Below are 23,544 nucleotides of genomic sequence, written 5' to 3' on the forward strand. Positions count from 1 at the left end.
ATTCATATAAGGTAAGATAAATAGCTAGATAGAGATAAACCAATATCTCAGAATTCAGGGGAATCCAGCTCAATATACTCCCATTACAAGCATTAATTACGGTTCACCTCAGGAGAATGGGAACGCTTATTAATAATGTAAGTAATTTGCTATTTATTTAAACAATTTTCTTTATTGGGCATTACTGCTGCTCATACTGTTAGGAATCAATATATTCATATAATCACATATGTATTGAATAAATCAATAGGTACAACAAAATACACTAAAATGCATGAGTGATGCAGTATATTTATTACTTTTCAATTATTTTTATTGCTGTGCATCCGGTAAGCATTCTCATCTGGTATCTATTTTCAGTATAAAGTATAAAATGTACACTCTTAAATGTTTTACACCTCGTAAGATTTCTTTCAGGCCAGAGGTGAGGACCTTCAAGTCCTCATGTGTACTACATGCTCATCAAACTCCTTATAAAAGCAACCTATGAAGATTAAGCATAATAAATGCTCCCCACGGACAATACATTTCCTGACGTCGTCATTGAGAATAAAAGTAAAACAAGTTCCTAACTTTTAAATGCCAAAGTGGAACATAAAATTTAGTATCACCCATGGGGCAGAACACAATTTCATACAGCATCACAATCAGCTCATACACAGCCTGCTTTTAGAACCTGAAACAGCTAACCTATCTAATGGAAAGCACAGTGGTAAGTCACCCACATCTTCACTCCAGGATAAACAAAATTTTATAACTTCATACAGGCTTTTTTAAAAAATCTTTTCACTTTTGGTAACATATTTCCAATTAATATTCACAAATTTCAACATTACGATAAACTGGAATTAGGTGCACTAATGTCGATAACAACGGACCAAACAAAACATTTCTTTTTTTTTCAAATATTGAAAATCTCAAACTTATTCCATATAAATTCACATAAAAATGAATTTGCAAATTAGATTAAATTAATCACAAGGTACTAATACGACTGGGGAGACATCGGATGAGATACAGCCGATTGTTCGCTCAGATTTGAGTCATGAGGCACAAATCTTCTCAGTGCACTGGTCAATAGGAGTAGCGAACCCTGAAGGCCAGCTGGCAAATGCCTCTGAAGCCAGGTGCCACGGTACTGCTCAATGTGGGCCAAGAGCCTGGAAATGTAGAATCATGGCAACGTTATTTCTGAAATCAACTGAAGGAATCTATACAGTATCAAAAATGTAATTATTTTACCAATGAGCAGACTTCATTTACAAAAAGAGTTGTAATTGTTTATGAGTCATAGGATATGGAATATCAAATTACAGGATAGGACATAACTTGTAATAAAAAAACAAAAAACCACAAATATCATAATTTTTCACCAATGGTGACACATTCATTGGAAAGGCAAACTTTATAATACGAGAATTCTGTCTTGTCATATCATATTTTATTGACAAAAATATTTCATTTGTTAAGCTCAAAACCCTGGTAAGTTTTAAAAACTGGAGACATTTAAGCCGTGGAGTATAGAGGCCCTCTTTGACAATGCAAAATACTAAACGAATTTAAAAGTTCACGGTACATATATTAATAGAGAAATAACTGGGAGGTCTCTAAACAAAAAAAATTAAAATATGAATAAACATGGGAGGTTAAAAACAGGTTCTTAGCCTGAAAGACGAGGTTCCCCTGGAAACATGAGCAGTATCACCAGCAAGAATGAGGCTGATTACTGCTCGCTTACTTTTGGCACCAAAGATTCTATTAGCTTGAATTAAATGCTCCCAGAATATACTCCCATGGGATAAGTGAGATAATCTATGATTTATATACCCATTAGAAAAGTTTCTGTAAACCCACAAACAGGTCTTCTTTCCCTAATAAATTAACATGTTTCTCATAACTGACTGGTTGACAACAAAGATCACAATCTAGATTAGCCTTACAATTCAAAACAATCAAGATATTCATAATTTGAAGTACTAGGAATTTAGACTTTTCACTTCAGTGAAATGTACAATTAGACATAATCTAGACATGGACAGAGACCATTTATAATGCATCCGAACATTGAAATAAATAAACGCCTCGGTAGCTTAAGTGGCTAAAGCACTCGACCGGATATTAAGGGATCTGGGTTCGAATCCCAGTCAAGGCGAATGATTTTTACACTCTGAAATTGTTGCATTTAAATAAATGTTCTCCTCCTGTTTCCCGAGAATAGTTATTAATGCATATGCATTATATGAGTTCATCTTTCTCATAAATACAGACAATTATCTCTTAACAGTCATACCCTCTATTTACCATACAAAATAAGCAGTTAATAGCCTTAACATAAACCTCTATGACTAATTGTGCTCCTGGCAAGGAACCACTAAAGTGATATGATTCTTGATTTTCAACTTTAGTGAAATATATAGCTACAAGTCAGCAAGAACAGATGGTGCGTCAATGTAGGTCTAATAATACTTACTTATTGGCAATATCTGTGCGGAATGTGGGTGGCAGGTTGCTGATGCCAAGGTTGATTACAGAAAGCCCCATGTTGCTATTAGGATTGATGCCAACACCTACCAAAGTGCGACCAATCCTGAAAATATTTCCATTCAAATGTTAAAAAGGAGCAAAAATGTCAGATATGCATATAATTCTTTGTGTACAGTAAAAAAGGTAATTATCACCTATTACAGTATTTGATAAATTATCAACTTTCAACCTTTTTTTAAATGTTGAATTTTAATTGTTAGACCACAGCAAAGTCCCCCTACTTTTAATGGGAGGAGAAAGAACTGCAGTATTTCCCAGCTCAAAAGATGCACTGGCCTGTGTTTAAGATGTTCTTTGGTTTTTCAGGTTAGAATTAATGAAAATTTCTCGGATCAAACTCAAAAGTATTTGAATGTTAACACTTTGAAGGAAGAAAATATAGTTGTTATATTAAAATAAATGAAAAAATATGTAAATGTTTATTCATTGTAGAATTACTTTTAGAAATTTGTCATCATTGCTGCTAAAATAATATATGCAGTTATTATCATGGAGGAACTATATAGCCTTTCATTTGTATGCAAGGGGCAGTTTTTTTGCTATTGTATTTCTAGTATGCATGCAGAGACCATTTCTCTTTGTGAATCCTTCACACCATAATGTGATCTTCGAAAAATCAACAATAGATATCAATGATATAAATATCATTAATTTTCCCCACTAATTAAAATTTCTGTTGAATCAGTAATCCCATTCTTCCTGTGTTTTATCCAGTTAGGCATGTTCCCCCAGGTTTGGCCATTTAGGAGCACATGAACGTAAAGATTTTTTTTATTCCTATCTGTGTTCACCAAATCAATTTCCTGATTTCTCCATTCTTGTATCATCTCCTCAATTGGAATTGTAGTTTTTAGGGATGAAGTGCGGTGTTGGCGTCAGCCTATTCTTAACAAAATACACCAAGGGGTTCACCAAAATTTATAACATCCCACCCAACAGGCAGCGTACTCACCCAAATTGCTCTCCACAAAGCACCTCAAGTAGGAATCGGGACACCACTGAAAAATATATGCCGCCTCCGGGATTTGAACCCAGGCCCTCTGGGTGGAAAGCCAGTTCCTCAATTGGAGGTGGGTTAAAATACCTTTCAGCTGCCCTGTCTCCATGTTCAGAAGCATAATTCAAGACTTCAAGTTTAAATGCAATAGTGCATGACAACCTCTCTTTTTATACCACGTGGTTATTCTTATTTTAACTTGTTATGAAACACTTAAGTTTCTGAGTGCAAAAAGCAAAAATGCACACTATACAGAGAGGAATGTATCATGCATTGAACAACACAATCATACTACTTACTGTTGAGTACTTTGTTTACCATGAGAGATGGAATTATTGATCTGAGGGACTTTCATGGAGTCATTCGCTCAAGGGAATTAAAATGCACTTTGCTGGATACAGAGGGATTGGGCCTAGTATGATATTTACCCTTTGAAATTAAATAGCAGATGACTCCATTAAAGTTACTGTCACCTTGGGGAGACAATATGTCTTTCAACAAGACGGTGCACCAGCTCATACGAGTCATTTAGTCCAAAACTCTCAGATAACATTGACATGTTCTGGTCAAAGGATTTCTGGCCCCCGAATAGCCCGGACTTGAACACCCTCGACTATTATGTTCGCAGCGTAGTCAGAAGAGTTACCAATAAGACGAGGTACCCTAATAATGCATCTCTATGCACCTCTATCATAGCAGCATTCGCGAATATGGACAGTGCTGTTTTAAAGAGTGCGTGCGATCAATTTAGGACAAGATTGGAGGCGGCAATTGCAGCTGAAGGGGGTTACATTGAGTAATGATACTGCTCTTGACAGATACCACTACTTGTACACAAAAGGATTTTCATTTGTATTTTTAAAAATAAATTTACTTTTAAACAAAAGTTTCATTGGTCTGGATTTAATCGCTGTACCCTGTATCCTCTGTACGGTGTGTTTTGGTCTCCAAATCATTTCGAATAGTTTCACATTTAACATGACTTTCAAATTTATTATGAGGAAAGAGGTTATTATAAAATTATTATAACTTGCATATGAAAATGGCTCCCTCAATAATTGTTTTCCAAATCCACTGCTGGGCCAGAAGATCAGTAAACCCTTTCAAATTTCAATTTCATTGTAGACATATCATGAATAATCAATGCTTAAAAGTATGTGGCATCCTATTAAATCAGTCAAGGACTGCCCATAGCTTCAAATCACACATTATTTCAAATTAAGTGAACTTGAACACAAACACGGAAGTTCTCTTCAGAAAGGATATTCAATAGCATAACCTCTCTCATTGTCGGTCAATGCTACAGATATGCATTTTTGAGTTAGTGAATCCAGAAAGTGAGGGACAAACTTACCTGCAAGCAGTTAGCATCAGATCAGCAGCCAGTTGAAGTTCCTGAATAATCATTTCAGCAAAGGAACAACCAAGCTTAGCACGGAACAGGTTATTCTGGCATTTCTTTATCTGTTTGGTTACCCTCTGTGAAAAAAAATAAATGCTTGCTCAAAATGTAAACATCAATCCTTTCAGAACAACAATTCCAATCTTAATTTATTCATAATGCTTAAAAGAAGTTGCCATTTATTATCCACATAGCCATAAAATAGATTGTTGCCCCATTTTATTTACAGAATTCCTTAGGCATTCATAAGCACCATAAAAGATATGTACAAATTTAACAGGAAGGACAATTCCGTATTATAACTAACCCTGTACTATGCCTTATGACCTTAAAATTAAGTTCATGCATCCAAATTGAATGCACAGATTTATATGAATACATCTAAGCAATGCTTTTAACAGAAGAAAGAAAATTCAAAATAAAATTCATTCATATCAGTGAACATAAAACTTTAAATTACAAATATAATAGTATGATGTTGATGATCTGCATTAAAACTATTGCGAATTATAGATTATGATTGCAGTTCGTTTGCAAAAGTTAACAATACCTATACTTACTGCTTGGCACATAAATTATAATTATTTTTCACAAAAATTGGTAATTCTATGATTGTAAACAAACTAACAGGCTGAAGATAGACACAACAGCAAAACACTGCAGTGGGTAACTCAGGGATTTGGTAATCCAATAAAAAGTTTTTGAGAAATAACTAAAATTCTTCATAGATAATTGCTATCATCCAATGACTCCTAAAACATGGAAATTAATCTCACATGTACATAACATTTCAGAAAGAATTGACAAATTACTATCAGAGTATGCATTTTCTCTTCTAGAAACTATGGATACTCTCTGGATCGATGTGATAAAAAGTTATTTTGCAAGTTGCGGATTCATGCTGGGAGATTCTCCCCGCTTGAGAGAAACTCCTTTCTCGGGAGAAAAAATTTTCAAACTTGGGACCCTGTTTCAATAATATGCAGACTAGTGATTTTCACATGCTGTCAGGCTTAGTACTGGGTGAACTCTATCATCACCTAACAAACTGACCTTTGGGTTGATACATATAATGATTCTGCAATGTGCAAAGTGGTGATTATAACCATTTCACTAACTTTGGCTGACAACCACATGGGGCTTCTAGCCTTCTTAGCTGTCAAGGTACAAAAACGCACAGTTGCCAGGACTCATTTTATTATTTACTTCCATCATATTTTCTAGGGATAAATAATTTGAGGTGTTTTCCAATTGCCTTTCTCAATTATGTTTTTAACATGATGCCAATAAAAACTTAATTTTTTAAATTTTTCATGACCATGACTATGAAAAATATGCTAAACTGCACAAAATTTTGAAATTGACACTGGGTTGGCAGCATTGCCATGGCATCAGAGACAACATGTTCCATTGAAAAATTATGCCATTGTTAATTTTGTTTGATATTAATGACAATAGTCATTCTTGAGGCATTTGTTCTCTAAGTTCATCTTGCAAATCAAAGTAACATAGCATTAAATAATATCTTGTTTTCAATTACTTTCATCCCAAAATTTCAGATGCCTGCATTTCAAATGATATACTCCATGCCTTCAAATAAATTTGCCTTGCTCCTCACGGTTCCTCATTCTCATCAATAACAACTCTTTTGCATTTTTAATCAGATGGTAAGCAAACAAGAGGTCACTTACCCCAAATAAATCCACAGTTAGATTCTCCAGATCAACGCCATCAGGGTCCGTCAAGAGACGGTACAATGTAGAATTCCCTCCGCTGCCTCCATTGCTGCCTTCTCCCTCTTTCGGTGGCAAGTCTGACACATCTCCAGCCGGTTGACCTCGTCCCACCCGAACCACATACGTCTCGATGTGCCCCAATTCAACCACGGTTCGGCCAACGACATGCGATGAATCCCGAAAAACATGGGCATCCAAGAGATCTGCCAACGAATTATGCAGGTAATCCTTGGGAGTGGAAGAAAAGAAATAAATGAATCGCTCGCTAAAAAAAATGTGACAAAACAATTTCCTAATTCGCAAATTTTATATGATACACATATTGTGTGTGGAAACCATGGCTCATTTATCATAATAGAAAATAATCTCGATTTTATGCATCTCTGACATTGATGGTCCCCTGATGTTACACAGAATCAAGATTCTACTCTGTGACACATCGAGCAGAAAAAATAACAACCACACAAAAGAGCATAAATGAGGGATTTAATGACTGTTAAGGGAATATAGTGTACTCAAGTGGCGTAGGTTAATTGAAAATTAATATATCTAGATATTTACTAATGAGTACATTTAATGAATATAACTAACAGTATTTAAAGGTCCATTCATAGCCCTCAAGTCAAAATTTTCTTAATTTTTAATAAGGGAAGGAATCATGTGGTTTGGTAATCTCTAATGTTTAAGAAAGTGATCATTTCACTCAGGAATAATTTCTCAAATTTAAATGGTTTCTAAGAATCAGTAGATAAATAATTAATCCTCCTGCTCAAGTCATGTGATTCAAAACCTGACAAAGTTTCGACAGTTCCACTCTCCTGTCAGATGACTCCCCCTTCCTTTTACTCCATCAACATGTGATCAGTTCTCCATAGCTCTTTGGTGATTCAAAAATATTTCTAAGGCTGGGCATGAGGTTCTCTTTAGCGGGATCTCCATCCATTATGCAACTCTTTGAGTGATATGAGTTTGGTCAAAGGCAAGACTGTTCTTTCTATTGGTTTTGCCAGCTTAATAATATTTGCGTTTCAAGAAAAAATCAGCCTGCATCTCATGAGTGGAGGATATACAAATATAACTTGCTCGATTAGACACAAGCCGATTTGCCCAGTAAAATACTTATTACCAAATATTTCTCACTTTATCAGACATAGAAAATGGTTGCCTTTATTACACATTTTGATAATAACAAGATTTTGAGACACTCAAATGCAATAGAGGCTCCATATTTTCTTGATGGTACTTCCGAAAAAAAATTTCCAAATTAATTGTAAATATATTCAATGCAGCATGCTTGGTAGGAAGGATAAAATAATTTCACTGGAATCACATCATTTTTGAATCTCAAACTTGCATTACACACACGTTATAAACCTCAGAGTGGTAGTCTAATGCAGTGATTAAAGTTGAATATTGTTCAACAAATAGCTTCCTCTGTGGTGAGCCAGTCATCAATATTGTTAAAAATTTCAACATTCAACTTTTGACCCACTAGGGAAAATTAATTTGGTTCAAGCAAACAACTATTGAGTGCTTATTACATTATTATTATTTTTATTAACTAACACCACACTTAAAAGCTTCATCATAATGACATAATTTCATGTAAAATGTTTCCAATTTAAAGAGTTACAAAAATATTTCACGAGGGTATTTCATGGAAAATTAAATCAAGCACTGATTTTAACTGTGCCTCAATCTCATTTATGAAGCTTTTATCAGCTCATCAATTATAAAGCTTTTATCAGTGCATCTCATAAAAAGAACCATTCGTGATTTTACAATAAAAGCACATATACCCTTTCAAATGCAATTTCGGGTTATTATTAAAGAAATTTTAAATGTTTCACACAGACTGATGTGCTAGATGGAAAATGAAATCATAAATGCCATAGGAACTAAATGCAAGAGATCAAACAATTGGAGAACTATGATAACCAAGGCTAAAAATTCAATTACCACTTCATTTTTTTTTTTTTTTCACTACACGTGCAACTACATCAGTTATCTTCTTACCCAATGAGTGGCAGGGTTCCATGACAATCCAGCAGTCATGACAAACCCAGGCCACGCAAATGGATGTGGGGTCAGGTGGAAAGAGCCAGACCAATGAGCCACAACAACACCCAATGAGTTGAGCTCTTTAGAAGCCTGGACAGCACGGTAAACATTACAAATAGATGCTTCTGGACAACCAGCGAAACTGCAAATCAAAATGAAATAATTGCTCACCTTTGAACAGAGATAAAAAAACATTGAAAACCATAAACAAGTACATTACACATCATGGGAGTGAACCAGTAAGAAAAACATCTACACTCATTTTCCTTCACTAAGATTTGTTGTTCCTGAATAGAGTCGACATGTGTCTCTGTATGCGTATAAATGTCATGAAATGAACTCAAGAGGGAGTATTAAAATAGGCCAGGTCATCTAACAGTTACATTACACTAATTATATTGAAATTTTTGTTGATTAGTGACACAGGTGCAACTAATATGTCGTCAGCTACATAAAATTTCATTGAAATATTATTTGTGAATACAAAATCGATACTCTCCAGTCAACGGAAGAAGCCAACTTTAGATCAGACTTACTTCCTGAGCATTACAATGAATATACACTAATTATCAGTTCTACAAAAATATTCTGAGTGAATAACAGAAAAGAATTACCTGTGTAGGAAAAAAAAAAGTGTGTTGCAGTCTGAAAATGATCATTTCTAAAGCAAGAGAAAAATATCACAAAATATGAAGTATCCACCTTCAATGAAACATCTTCCGTCGATCTAAATTATATTTTAGTGGAATGGGGATGGAAATAAGAACTTATAATTGGGGATCGAGATGGTGCGGAGGCTAACGTACTGGCTTCCCACCCTGAGGGCGCGGGTTCAAATCCCGGCGGTGTTGAATATTTTTCAGAGGTATCTCGATCCCTACTTGAGGTGCTTTGTGGAGGGCACTTTGAGTGAGTACGCCGTCCGTCGGATGGGACGTTAAGCCGCGGACCCCTTGGCGCCTTTCGCAAAGAGTAGGCTAATGCCGACGCCGGGTTTCTCTCCACCCTTCATCCTTTCCTGTCCTTCCCCTATGGCGCAAATGACCTTAGCTGTCGGTCGCCTCCCCTCAAAACTACTACTACTACTACTACGAACTTATAATTTCCTGATTTTTTAATAAATTCCTTGCACTCTGATAGAATTTGTTTGCAACATAATTATTTTGTTCCTGTGTATAACAGAGCCATCTTCTACCAAGGGTTCAGAATATAATATTCACACATGGCACAATATATCCCAATGCTAATAAGTATTCAAATCAGACGGCCAAATTTGAAAACCTTCTTAATCATTTTGTCTATTAAGATATTTTTTAACGACCTACAAGCTTTGGCTCATTGGTGCATGGCTTCTTTCCAATGCTTAAATTACAAAGGCTCCAAAATTCTTGTCTACGATTCATCTTTAATATGCGTTTTAATGAACGTGTAACTCCTTACTATAAAATGTTGAATTGGCTAAAACTCGAACAGAGGAGACTGCTTCAAAAGGCCTCACAATTATTTAAAGTTCTGAATTCTAAAACCCCTTCATATTTATATGAAAATTTGATATTCAATTCACTTGCAACAAAGAGATCAACCCGCATTACAAAAACATTCCATCTTCCCAAATACCGCACGGCTATATATGAAAAGTCATTCAATATTTCATCCTGTAAACTATGGAACTGCTAGCCTAATAAAGTAAAATTATCCAGGAACACATCCCAATTCAACAGGAAAATGTTTGAATATCTGTCTACCACACTACCAAAATGACCTATTACTGTTCTATCAGGCTAAATATTTAACTATTGTTCTTTGTATTTGTATGTATGTATTGTACTCTATGTTTCGTTCAAATGATGTTAAATTGTGTTTTGTGACTGGTTTAATTACCTTATTCTATGCATTATGTAAACCTGTTTCACTCCATAGGTTTCAAAACCTCATGTAACATGTATTCTGCTCCAAGGGACTTTGCTCCCAGAGCAATAAAAATTGTTTATTATTATTATTAATGCTTTCCTTGATGTTTTATTAATTTAAATAAATTATCTCAACTATTCCAGACTTACAGAACTCCTATCGTTTCCCCCAATATCCTGATTATCTGATTCTGTTGAGATCATAATCAAATGTAAATAAATCAATATGCCATACATGTTACTTCAGTTATCATTCCATAAACAGGGATGCACATTGTTCTGTGCTAACTTGGTTTAATTTTCCAAGAAGAAGAAATATCTAGCAGCATTTTAATTGAATGAATAAACAATTAAATGGAATGAGCAGGAAACTACAACTACTGAAAAATTTTCCTGTGTATAAATCTAGCAGTTCTCAAGGAGTGAGCTTAGGAGCTTAGCTTCTAAGGAGTGAGATTTTATCTCGTCATTAGAGTGCTAAGGTCATTTTGCAAATTGATTTTAATCCCATCAAAAGCACTTTCAGACAGTACAATATTTGATAACTTGATCCTGGGTGGCTGGACAATGAATTACTCAGGTTACTTGGACCAGCATATACATATGGGTGGTAAAATCAACTTTTTTATCACCATAGGTGAACACATTAAACTGTAAAATGGAGGAGGAGATCTTACCTATTCCAACTGGCAGTTCCAGGACAAAGAAGCGGCATATTTCCCTCCTTTTGAAATTTAGAGCTCCAATCAAGAAAGTCATAGTCTGCCTTGACGTCCATAAAAAATAAAAAAAATCAGGTGATAGTGATCTAGAATATATGAACTTCCTAAATTGATACACATTTTCACGACAAAAGTTTTATTAATACACATATGATGGGCCAACTTAAAAAATGAATTAGCAAAATGCATGGAAAAGAAATCAAATACAATCCCAGATACAAGTTATCCCAAAAGTAAAGAATACAATTTTTTTACAAATAGCATGGTTTGGTGTTCCAAACCCCTCTCAACCCTCAGTCTGTGGGCTAGACTGTATCTGAGTGGACCATTGGGGCTGCAACACTCAGTTAAACAGACCCTGAGGATACTTAGCACTCAGAGGAAGGTGGAGAAGAGAAAGACGAGAGTTTAACATGAAGGGAATTGTAGAGGAGGTACAAATACCATATCTACTCGTGCATAGGTAAATCCCCGAATTTATCCTTTTTTTAACTCTTATATATCCCATGTAATAGTTGACCCTAGTTAACCCTGGCCAAATTAATTCCAGTGAATTAACTATAACTTGCAAACTTTAGTCAAATTGATATTCTACCATCTTTTTTAACCTACCATCTATCACTATCTCATACATGAGTCGACACTTGATTTTTTTCATTGAAATGTTATATTAAAAAGGAAACCTAAACATGAATATATATATTTTTATATACACAGTATTTAAAGGGAACTCAAAATCGATCATTCCTGGATTTCCTATTTGGGCACAGGAACACCAATGGCACATCATTGCACAGACCAGATGATGCCACAGCGTAGGCAAAACTAGTCGACAGTAATATATTCTTTCCTGTGGAAATGCAAAGTCTTCCTGATTCTTTCAACAAAAGCAAGAATGCCATTTAGCAGAAGACTAAAAGCCAAAAATGCATTCTACAGTGTAAATTGGTGCTATAAGACTGCTTTTTACCCTACATTTCTTGAATTGTGTTGTGGTGGTGAAAACAGAAGAGTCTTTTATCCATTCCAATACATTGCACTACAATTGGGAAGTGTCTTGTGTTTTTTTCAGGCATATTAATTCCATATTTTCCGACGTATAAGAAACACAAATTAATCCAGTACACCACATAATATGGTGTATTATGAAGAAATATCAAGTCACATTATCCCATATTATGAACACATTAATTATTCAACCTAATGAAGCAAAATGCATCAAAGTCCACAATCCACCAATAAATTAGAACCTGCCTGATTAATTGGTACCCGACAACCTCTATTAAAATAGCATGAAATGCTGTTAGATGAAATACTTAGCACAGTTCACAGCATCTATTCACATGTTTACAATAATAATGTAGAAATGTAGGAAAGTTATCACAGGCTATATAAATACTTATTGCCATAGCCCCTCGGCCTTTCCAATTTTATTTTCCATCAGTAAGAGGATTAACAGTTTAGGCTCATGACTGCAATTCCGTCTTTGATGGTATTTGAATTCTTTCTAAAAGTGTCACCAATAGTAAAATGTAAAACCCTTTAAACTTATATGTACAATAAAATTAAAAGCAAAGTCAAGCAAACAGTTATAACCAAACAGGCCAATAAACATTCATGACTGGGAAAACTTCAGTAAACCATCTGTTATCAGATTGGTTTAATAGGTGATGGTAAAGCTCACTTAGTACTGAGCCCAATGGTGTATAAAGTTCATATATTAGAGTAAATGGACCAGTTTCTGTCCCTCTGCATCATATGGTTTCCCGTGAAGTTCTGGTACTTGAAAAATAACACAGCTTGGGTGAAGCTGAGGGTGCCTGGAGGCATACCCGGAAATTGAACCTGGGCCTTTCAATCAGTGACTCAATACTGTACCCACTGAACTACCATATACATCTTATTAATAAACCTTATTTAGAAACAAATTACCATCATACATCTATTGATCTTGTGTAAGCTTCACCCCCAAATTGTTACTTAAAATATCACCTTTTTATATACCTCAAATATAAGTCAGCCCTAGTTTTTTTCATAATTATTTAACGCTGCTAAGTTGATCACAGTCATTATAAATATCAAACTTTTGCAATGTGCATACTCTCAAGAAATAATGGCTCAAAGAGGTATAATAGTTCAATACTTTAAATGGTAGTTATTTCGTTGTAAAATTAATAAATTTTTACTTAGATTCTTTCCATATACATATACACAGTAATCAACCCGAAGGTCGGTTTAGTATATAATGGTAGAGATCACCCAGTACTAAGCCCTAAACGGCGTGTGAAAATTCACACATCAGGGTAGGGGGGCTAGTTCCTTTCCCTGTGCCGGTTATGGTTTCCCAGGAAGACCTGGAACCCGAAAAATCACTTTAGCTTGGGTGGAGCTGCAGGTGCCCAGAGTGCCTCGCCTGGGAATCGAACCCGAGACCCTCCGGTCAGCAATCCAACGCTCTACCCACTGGACTACCGCGACCCACTATTCTTTCTATGCAATGACTATTATCATTGATAAGATCAAGATTTTGAGTGCATTCCAAAATTCACCACTAGTACCTTGAGCATCGCTTAAATCATTTGCATTCACCACTGAACTGTAACATGCACACAGCAGTAGTGGCTGCAGTTTTTGTGATAAGAAAAGTCAACTGTGATGTTGTTATTACATGGTGGTTATGGCGATACATTTCAAAATGCAAACTGGTAGAAATTTAATTCTAATTTAAAATAAAATATTTTTAACCTGCTATAAATACCCCTAACAAGTGTAGTAACAAATCCTTGATTTTATTCATTGAAACCTTGCATTTGAAGGCCGACCAATACACAAGTATGTACATAGTTAAAGGCTCAACCTTCCTGAGGAAAATTTTGAGTTGACCGCTGCATAATCTTCCCCATTTTTTCTAACATCACTTTCTATGACATATACAGACCAAACAAATGTCTGTGACATTGGTGCAGTAATCTCATTTTAGAAAGGAGAGTCCCTATAGTGAATAGAAGAGTAGTGTTGCTTCAATGATCACGTTTCAATGCCGTACATAACCACACTCCATATCAAAGTTTTAACAAGCCTTTTCTAAACTTCCTTACTCAATGTCCTCGCCAACAATTTCCTCCTCCTAGTGAAAGCTTCTTTGCCTAACGCATTGGCGATTTAAAAAAAATATTTTGTGACTCCTAACAAAATCCAAAATCCTACTCTACATCAAGTCCATCTTCATCTCTGAGTACTTTCTTCCTCCCTTCATCTCATTCAACATCCCTATCCTGTTCCTTCCCTTTCCTCGTTTGCCTAACATTCTCCCCTCTATCACAGTCTTCAACATCCCACTGCTGGTCAATACCCCCTTCATCCACTTTTCTTGCCTCCATAGGATTTCTCCCAACAAACCCCTGTCTTCGCCCACCATACCAAGTACTTCCTCATTTGTTTTCTTCTCTGTCCATTTCACCTTCTCAATCCTTCTCCACACCCACATTTCAAAAGCCTCCAATCTACATCTATCCTCCTGCTTCAATGACCACGTTTCCGTGCCATACATAGCTACGCTCCATATCAAAGTTTTCACGTGTCTTTTTTTAATATCCTCACTCAACGTCCCTGCCATCAACTCCCTCCTCCTTGTGGAAGCCTCTTTTCCTAGCGCAGTTCTTCTCCTTACGCCCCTATTACTTTGACCGTGTTGGTCCAAAACACTTCCGAGAAAGGTAAACTGTTCTACCTGCTCAGTTTCTGCCCTCCTATTTTAATGTTTAACTCAGGCTTTCTCTACCTGGAAAACCAAATAACTTTTGTTTTATATATTCCATGTCTCAAAGAAAAAAATAGTCAACATCTTCATAGATATATTAAAGGATTTGTGCGGATTACTGCCATTTATACTGCCACTCTAAAATTTACATTGTATATTTGGAATTCACAAAGCATTAGGATGACAGTCAAAGAATCAACCTATCATGTATAAACCTAAGGAAACCCAAGGATAGGAAGTGACCTTCTGGAGCACATAACAACTTATCCTTCCGGAAAAATATATGCCAACATACCTGAAAGCCATACTCAACAACAACAACATTAGGCGGAAGTGCAGGCGACCGTGGCTTGTAGTGGAGGGCATTGCCGCAGATCATCAAGGTGACTGAGTGAGGCAGTGAGAGCAAGTGCCACAGCTCCTGTAAGCCTCCCCCCGCACCCACGCTCTCACAGTCATCCTCCTCACCATCTTGCACAGAGCCGTCTTCCCTGCACTGATGATTGTGGACAACACTTGCCATTCGGGCGGGACTGAACAACAAGCTGCTGAGTTTTGGACCAACATGGACATACCTATATGGCATGAAAAAAATACACATAAATAATACAATAACTTTGTTCTCTTAAACCTCGGGGGTACATTTTTTTGAGGGACCATTGAAAAATGTGTAAAAAACAAGGCTTATGTAAAATGGAGATCTGGCCATTAAAAATTATCCAAAGGTTTTATGCGCATTTTAAATATTGTGAATATCTTTCTTTAATAAACAATTGAATTTCATTTTAATGCACTTTAAATGTGACGTGAAACTACAATAAATAACATTAACTAAAATTGTTCAAATGGAAAGCTTAAATAAAAATAAATTAAAAAGAGCTTGGCATTGATATATTTGAAGAAAGACTTCTCTCATGGGAATGAATGTTTTGAGCTGTGGTGGCTACTGTTGTAGGCCGTGTGCATAGCATTTTTAAGCTCAACATCCCTCTGTGTTACGGCATCTTCAGAAGCAAAGCAATTTACAGTGACAAGAGGGGAATGTTGAAATCTAAAAATATCACACACGTAAGCTAACCATGGAGAGAGCACCAAGAGCACTGCCGAGTTTGCTTTTATAACCACCTGAGAGTTGGAAATGTGGAGAGTATCTCCTGGAACGAGGGCCACATATCGGACAAGTCTTCGTAACCAAGGTGACCGTCAACCTCTAACACAGGGACGAGTTCAACAAAATGGTCCTGACAGTACCGATCAATTGTAACCATTTCACTGAAAATAAACAAACATGAATCAGACAGCTGCCACCTATTGATGCAAATTTTATCATTTGGCATACATTAAAATCACTTGAACTCACCTCCTAGAATAACAAAGCTGCCACTCTGAGCTGGGCAGGAGTCTTGTATACAAATGCAAGTGACTCACCTTCATGGATGACCAAAGGTCAATCATGTGGAAAAGGAAATCCTAAAAATAAAAGTACTCTTCATTAATACAAATATCACAAAACTCAACACAACATTCAGATTACTATGTCACCACAGATATGATTTAGTAAAATTAAAATTAGACTCGATAAGTATTAGCGTGTGGAATACTTAGGAAGAAACAAAGGTAGTTGATACAGGTAATTAAAACAAAAAATATGCTCTTTTAATCTGAAAACAGTCATTTTTAAAAATATTTACTCCCATTTTCAGCCAAATTATCAAGATGAGAGTAAAAATAACTTAAACAACCTTTTACATTCTCTTAATTGCTGCCAAACTCCTACACAACATACCAATTACTTTCCAAATGTCACCGTATATTTGATGCAGAGAAATTAAAATTAAAAGCCTTAATAGGTAATAGAGTCTGGTAGTGGAATACTAAGAAAGAAACAAGGGTAATTGATAATTAAAAGAAAAATAAACTCTTAAGTCTGAAAAGACCACAGTTTAGAATATTTGCTTTCAATTTTAGCCAAATTATTAAGATGCAAGTAGAACTAACTTAAGCAACCTATTAAATTTTCATGATAGATGTGAAACTACTCAATAATGGTAAGTGGTGAAAACTTGAAATATGAGTGAGCAGATGAGAGAACACCAATATCTTCACCACTCTGCATTAATAATTTTTAAGCATTTTGTTCTGGTGGGAGAGTCTCTAGAGTTCCTTTAACATCATTTTGGCAGAATAATTCAATGATTTTACCAAATATATAGCTCACCATTGTTGGAATACGTCCACGAGGAGAGATATCCAAGAGAACCCCTCTGTGCCTGAGAGTCGGCCAGTCTTGGATGAGCATGGACTGGAGGCCAGAGACTGTCCCCCTTGTACCCTCCCCCTGACCATCCACGGATTGATCAAACTCACCACCCCTCTCCACACTGTGCTCCAACCCCTCCCCAGGGTGTGAGAGCCTCAGGAGCTGAACAAACGTGCATATTGCATAATGGAGGCCCGCAAGACTGGATGCTGACATGCGAACCTTGATCATAATGAAAATTTCAAAATCAGTCAAATTAACGAGTGTTATTTAATAAGAGCAATGCATTAACTCATGCCAGGAGTTGATCATGTGAACAATTTTAAAAGAGAAACCAATAGTAATCTATTTTGAATAGAACTCCTCATCTAATAACTCAACAAAAGATACAGATAATTACAAGAAGACATACAAGCAACACAACACAAAGCCAGTCGAAAAAGTATCCCGACTTGAATTTTTTAGCACACAGTAGTAATGTTAATGGGTCACCACTGTGCACAGTGATAACTCAATGCACACTGTGCGCTGGAAAATTCAAGGTGCATTCATTTTTCAAAGGGCTTCATATTTCAAACGTTAAACATGACTTTGTTTTCCACATAAAACTTATTTCACATTAAACAACCTAGGTTTTGTACATCTGCATCTTTCATGACACCCAGGTAATGCTGTTATCAATAAATTTTATGTGAAAAACAAGTTCATGATGTTTCTATTAAATATGAAAAAGTTTCACAAAATTATACCAGATACAGTTAATCTTAAGAAAACCTAACATTATCTTTGTCTGCATAAGACTGATTTAACAGTGCACATATTTTGGCTTAGAATAAAATGCAATCAATAACTCCACTGAATCAGCCAGGAAAATTTCAAAAGGAGAAGCTTTAAACAATTGGTAAATCTATTACGTATACATGTCATAATTACCTTTTGCGATGTTATATGTATTTGGTATGAATCACAAGTAGCAAACAAAGCATCATTGACTGTGCACTCAACTTGACAATGAGTCCACCGTCCACATGAAGGTTGAACATCCCCAATTTTAACATCATGACCCAGCGCTAACAGAGAAGGCCGGCTGACATCCCACACATCAAGAATACTGAAAAATAAAGAAACAAATGACTAGATTAGAAGTTACCCAAGCAATAAAACGATAATTAAAATTAGCCATTGATCATCTCCTTTCCAAAGAGACCTTTTTCTTTTATCAGGCCAATACAGTTCATTGAAAACACTGCACGAACTACATTATATCATGAGCTGATGTGATTACTGCAAACTGTTGAATTGAACTTAATATTCACTCGGATAAATGAAATTATTAGTGCACATTTCAAAGAATTAATCTAAAATATTACTGTCATACATCAGGAGGAATGTGTACAAAGAAGCAGAGAATCTCACAAATTAAATCGTTGTTTTTCTATTTAGTTTTTGTCATGAAATACTGGTTGCAGTAACTGCACAATCAATAACTCTGCTATGAAATGATGTAGATCTTATATCTCCTACAATCTTCTTCCCAGATATATCCAATTCAGAATTTGATATGTCCACCAAGATGCATAGTATGTTTTAGCTATTACGAGGGTATTTTTCTGTCTCAAATTTCATTATATGCACGTAAAAATATTGAAAATGCTACAAATCAAGAGCTATGACCACCATCTATATTTTCATGATTATGGAAGAAACGTAAGAGGATATTAAGGAGGACACATAAGGCCTATTCCTAAAAGATAACCTTTAAACTTAATTTTCAGAATATTTGCAGTTTTGAAATGGCACCAAAACTACATTCACCCATACACAGAGCTTGTCCAAGATTAATCTTTTTAATGAATACTTCTATTTAAACAGCCACTTCTATGATTGGGTTACAACCTGACTAGAACATTATCAAAATGGCTGGTATCACTATAGAGAAATATATATATTCATTAAATTTCAAATACCGATGCATGGAGACATTCCCTTGGAGAATGGAAATATGAAGCTCCTTCCCAGGATAAAAGTCCATATTTCCATCAAGTTCAACAATTCGCTGAGGTTGGGGCCAGAGGAGATGACAACAGCCATGTGTCACTAATGGCCTCACCGGAGTACTCATGTGTGTACGGACTAGGTTCTCAATAACCTGAAAAATATTTCAAAAAGACCCAATATTTCACTTTATATTTGATCAACCAAAATAAATAAAAATATTCAATGAAACCACAACGGGAATGTTTCTGAATGTTTCTTTGGTTTGTTGAAAACCTAATTTTAAATCACATTAATTTTCTGGTATTTTTTTTAACGCTGGAATTTACAACGCGACTTGCAACCTCAACAATACATTAGCATGAAATTTAAAAGAGGATCAGCATATAGAAAATGTTTATACATGAAGAAAAACCATTTATTTATTACCAAAAGGCAGCAATCACCAGACCAATTGGTGATGGCACACAGGAGGGCAGTACCCTCATACTTTATTATAGGGTCATTAAATAATGAATTAAGGGTCCAAGGTAAATTACGTCCCGAGCACACTCATTCATTTTTTTCGACATACTCAGTGGTGAGAATAATCGCACTGCATGGGCAGTGGGCATAAATACCCAATAATTGATTTGAATGCAATGGGAAGACTAAAAGAGTCGGATAACTGTTATATCCCCCTTGGTCAGCCGTTTGGACACACTGATACACATGACTTACTACCATATCATGCTCCAGATTTGAGCAAAATACACTCATAAACTACTACTAGGACATTTCACAACACTGACCATCACCTGGTCTATCCGTGGGCTTAGTTCAAGCGAGTTCTGTGACGTATACGGAGGGGCTGACCCAGGACCCAGTGGGGAGTAATGCTGTGACATTGACCGTGACAGCCTTCTTTCAGCACTGTGCACCAGAGCACCAACAGAGTCTTGCAGCATGTCTCTTCGTCCGTTTCCACACGAATCGACAGATGTGCTCCTTTTACTCTGCATTAAGGAATGATTGGACCCTTGCCCATTCGCCAGATGAGCTGTAAATCGCTCCATGAGGGCCATGAGATCAGGTTTCCCAGCCGCTAGGTCTAAAGGAGTTTTGCCAGCAAATTTTCTTTGAGAAAAATGGATAGAAACATTGTGTAAGATATAATTAATGCACCTTTTCACTTGATACTGCATACTCTACTTGTATCTGGAGAAAATTTCTTGAATTAATAGAAGAAAGGTTACAAAGAGTGAAGTCAAGTGTGATGCCGGGAGAACAAAATACTCCTTAAATCACCAATGCCCTAGTGATAATCGATAACATTAAGAATCAATATTATTACCCTTTCAAAGCCTGAATCAAAGGATTGGCTCCTGTTTGAAGAAGTTCCTCCACGATGTCAGCATCTCCACGAGAGACAGCATCATGTAAGGGTGTAGCACCAGAGGCATTCATTGCATTAGTATCCGCACCCCTATCTGCGGATAAAATTAAAATTAATTAGTGAAATTTACAATCCAAATGCTTCTTCGATGGCGCTTTGGGTGAGACGAAATTTCAATATGGCATCGAAAGAACATACCTATAAGGCACGAGACAATATCTCGATTACCATAACAAGCAGCCCAATGCAGAGGTGTGTTCTTGCTATCTTCACTGTCCAGTGAGTTTATACAAATACCGGCAGCATTCAACTGACACACACGCCCGACTCTATAACGGATAACATGAGTTTGTAAATTAATGTAAAACACAACTGATTTAAAAAACTATAAAATCTTTGGAACCAACTCTGAACTCGCTGTGGCCCTAAGAAGTTCATCCACATATATCCGTCGCATATTTTCCGAGGAAATAATATCAATTGCGTTTTCTCCATTTTCATTTTGAACACCAGGATCAGCACCACAGGAAAGAAGGGTTCTCACCACGTCACCCTGATCTAGCTAAATAGAAAATTAACTAATCATAATTCATTCTACAATAACATCTAAAAATATTATTAACAATATCTTGATTATTGTACACAAGTATTTCGTGAATGCATCACACTATAACCTCTCTTGAAAATCATACAATCAATACTCCTCACTTCCCGTTTTTAGGACTTAAGATCAACCAAAAACTAATATTCTATATATATCTAACAGAATATGGTTAGATATCTCCAAAGGGAGAAACGTTTACGCAGATGACTTTATAGTGAATAATGACATTTACCTTAGTCGCTAGGTATAAAAAAGTTCCATCTTCTAAAAGAGGCCTATTCAAAACACCTTCCTTGGTTAAACCAGATTCGTTTTCCACTTCACCTGTTAAGATTAAAATGGTTTAGTAACCCAAATAACTCATTCAATCAAAAAGAAAACATTTTTCTTACTCTTGTCACAAGCTTCAAGCAGAGTTCTGATAATATCGGTTCTACCGAGTTCAATAGCAGTTTTGATGTCATCACAAATTTCCTTTAACATTTTTTCATAACTTGAAACGATTCGAACTCACTTAAGTAACATTACACCCAGAATTAAATTAAACGCCCTCACATCCATGATCACACGCAAGACGGCACTCATCTGTAATTCTGCCACACCAAACAATTCCGCCTAATCCCCCGTCATTTGTTACACCACAGTTCATTGGCGGATAATTCGGATGCCCTTCTTGACGACGTATTCCAGTTATAACAATAGATTCTAGAATAATTAATTATTGTTACCAATTCGTTTTGTTATGAAACGCCATAATATTCCTATTATTTATCACATTATATCTATTCAATTATTTCCACGCAGATGAGTACTTAAAGACAATAAACAGATGGGTGTTCCCTGAGGGGTGTGGAAGGGGGGGAAAGACTAACTTTTGTCGACTGCCGATAAGCGGTAATTTTCTTTCCTTTATCGAAATCAACGAACCCATAGTTTCCTTTCTTTAGGAACGGTAGAAAATGTGTCGAATTTCCCAAAGAACAGTGGGTCATTCCGTTAAAATGTTCACTATATACAGGCGTATATATTGGCGTCGTTTTTAAGTGTTTTTCCTCCAAAAAGCTGGAAAGCATAAATACTTTTATCGGAACAGCCCGCTGAGAGCCATTATTCTAAAGGAATAACTAATACTTACTAATATATAAAATATATTTTTTCTATTTTTCAATGGTGTTAATGGGAAAAAATTTGAAAAATTATAATTAATAATATATCGTTTCATTCATCGTTTCTTTCGCAGTATTTTCCGTCCCTTATTTGAGGTACTCACATATTTCCTCTGCTGTATCTGTCCCCTTTTTCTCCCTCAAAACTTTATTAACCACCTCCTGGTGCTTCTTCTTACGGTTCCAGTTAATTTTTATCAATTTCATTTTCTCATAAGCCATCCCTTTCTCACTCTCTTAAATTTTATACGACACTTCTAGAGCGCTTATAATGTGATTCGAATCTGCATCTGCTCCTAGAAAACTGTGTGTTGATCACATCATTCCTAAATCCATGCCTAACTATTATACTATATAATGTAATAGATAACTCTGAAGGCAATTTCTCCCGCAAAACTATAAAGTTTTATCCCCGTGGTCACATTTCAACCACCAAGTGAGGGGAAGAGGCCGCGTGCATTATCTTTTGTAGTGTTCCCAGCCTTCGTTTTATCTTTTATGGTTGGCTACCGCCCCCGCATTCATCTTGACAATTCCGATCGGTCATCTCCACTGGCAACCTCTTCTCCACACATCGATTCGAACATCACGCAAAGGAATCAAAACAATTGAGCACTTACATTTAACACTGAAGAGTAGCCTGTTTTATTAAGAATTTGTCGATCCATATGCATAAATAAAGACCACAGTTTCTGCTTTAATATAATTTGAATTAGTTTCAATGAAGTTTAATTTTAGTTTAATTAATAACATGGTGCAATTCCTTCATGATGAAAGAATACACTTGCATTTTCCACATAACAAACCTAAAGACGGTAAGCTGTGGCTAAACATGGTGTTGGTAAATATTTTTTTAATGTTGAAAAGCCAAGTGTATTCTTCTTTCATCGAGCCTCGTGCAATCGAAAATTTTAGGACTAGGAATAGGGTTGGCATTGAAGAAAAGCCAATGACATCAGGCGCGCGATTCTACTACATAATTCCTGATACCGATTCCAAAAATCTTATGAAA

The 23,544-nt window shown here is 36.0% G+C and overlaps 1 protein-coding gene across 2 annotated transcripts; it reads right to left on the reverse strand.

Moving 5' to 3' along the window:
• Positions 1–162: 162 nt before the first annotated feature.
• On the reverse strand, positions 163–21,934 carry LOC139688357 (uncharacterized). 2 transcript variants are annotated; one of them, XM_071585886.1, is made up of 18 exons: positions 21,759–21,934; positions 21,599–21,690; positions 21,170–21,324; positions 20,961–21,091; positions 20,721–20,856; positions 20,185–20,503; positions 19,360–19,541; positions 18,326–18,503; positions 17,351–17,614; positions 16,493–16,602; positions 16,258–16,404; positions 15,428–15,707; positions 11,328–11,416; positions 8,696–8,882; positions 6,635–6,907; positions 4,896–5,020; positions 2,471–2,587; positions 163–1,160 (listed from the first exon to the last, which is right to left on the reverse strand). In XM_071585886.1, the coding sequence occupies exons 1-18, from the start codon at positions 21,847–21,849 to the stop codon at positions 986–988; spliced, it is 3,051 nt and encodes a 1,016-aa protein (XP_071441987.1). In that variant the 5' UTR covers positions 21,850–21,934; the 3' UTR covers positions 163–985. The 2 variants fall into 2 exon arrangements, with proteins under 2 accessions (XP_071441987.1, XP_071441986.1); XM_071585885.1 differs by having other exon boundaries at positions 20,179–20,503.
• Between the last annotated feature and the right edge of the window lie 1,610 nt (positions 21,935–23,544).

The sequence above is a fragment of the Hetaerina americana genome, unplaced genomic scaffold (genome assembly GCF_022747635.1).
Source record: "Hetaerina americana unplaced genomic scaffold, ioHetAmer1.1.p SCAF_2, whole genome shotgun sequence".
NCBI lineage: Eukaryota > Metazoa > Arthropoda > Insecta > Odonata > Calopterygidae > Hetaerina > Hetaerina americana.

Coding starts and splice junctions, on each gene's coding strand:
- LOC139688357 (XM_071585885.1), bottom strand. CDS start 21,849: ATGTTAAAGGAAATTTGTGATGACATCAAAACTGCTATTGAACTCGGT. Junction 21,325..21,598: donor TTTTATACCTAGCGACTAAG/GTAAATGTCATT, acceptor TTTTCTATTTAG/CTAGATCAGGGTGACGTGGT. Junction 1,161..2,470: donor CGCACAGATATTGCCAATAA/GTAAGTATTATT, acceptor CTACATTTCCAG/GCTCTTGGCCCACATTGAGC.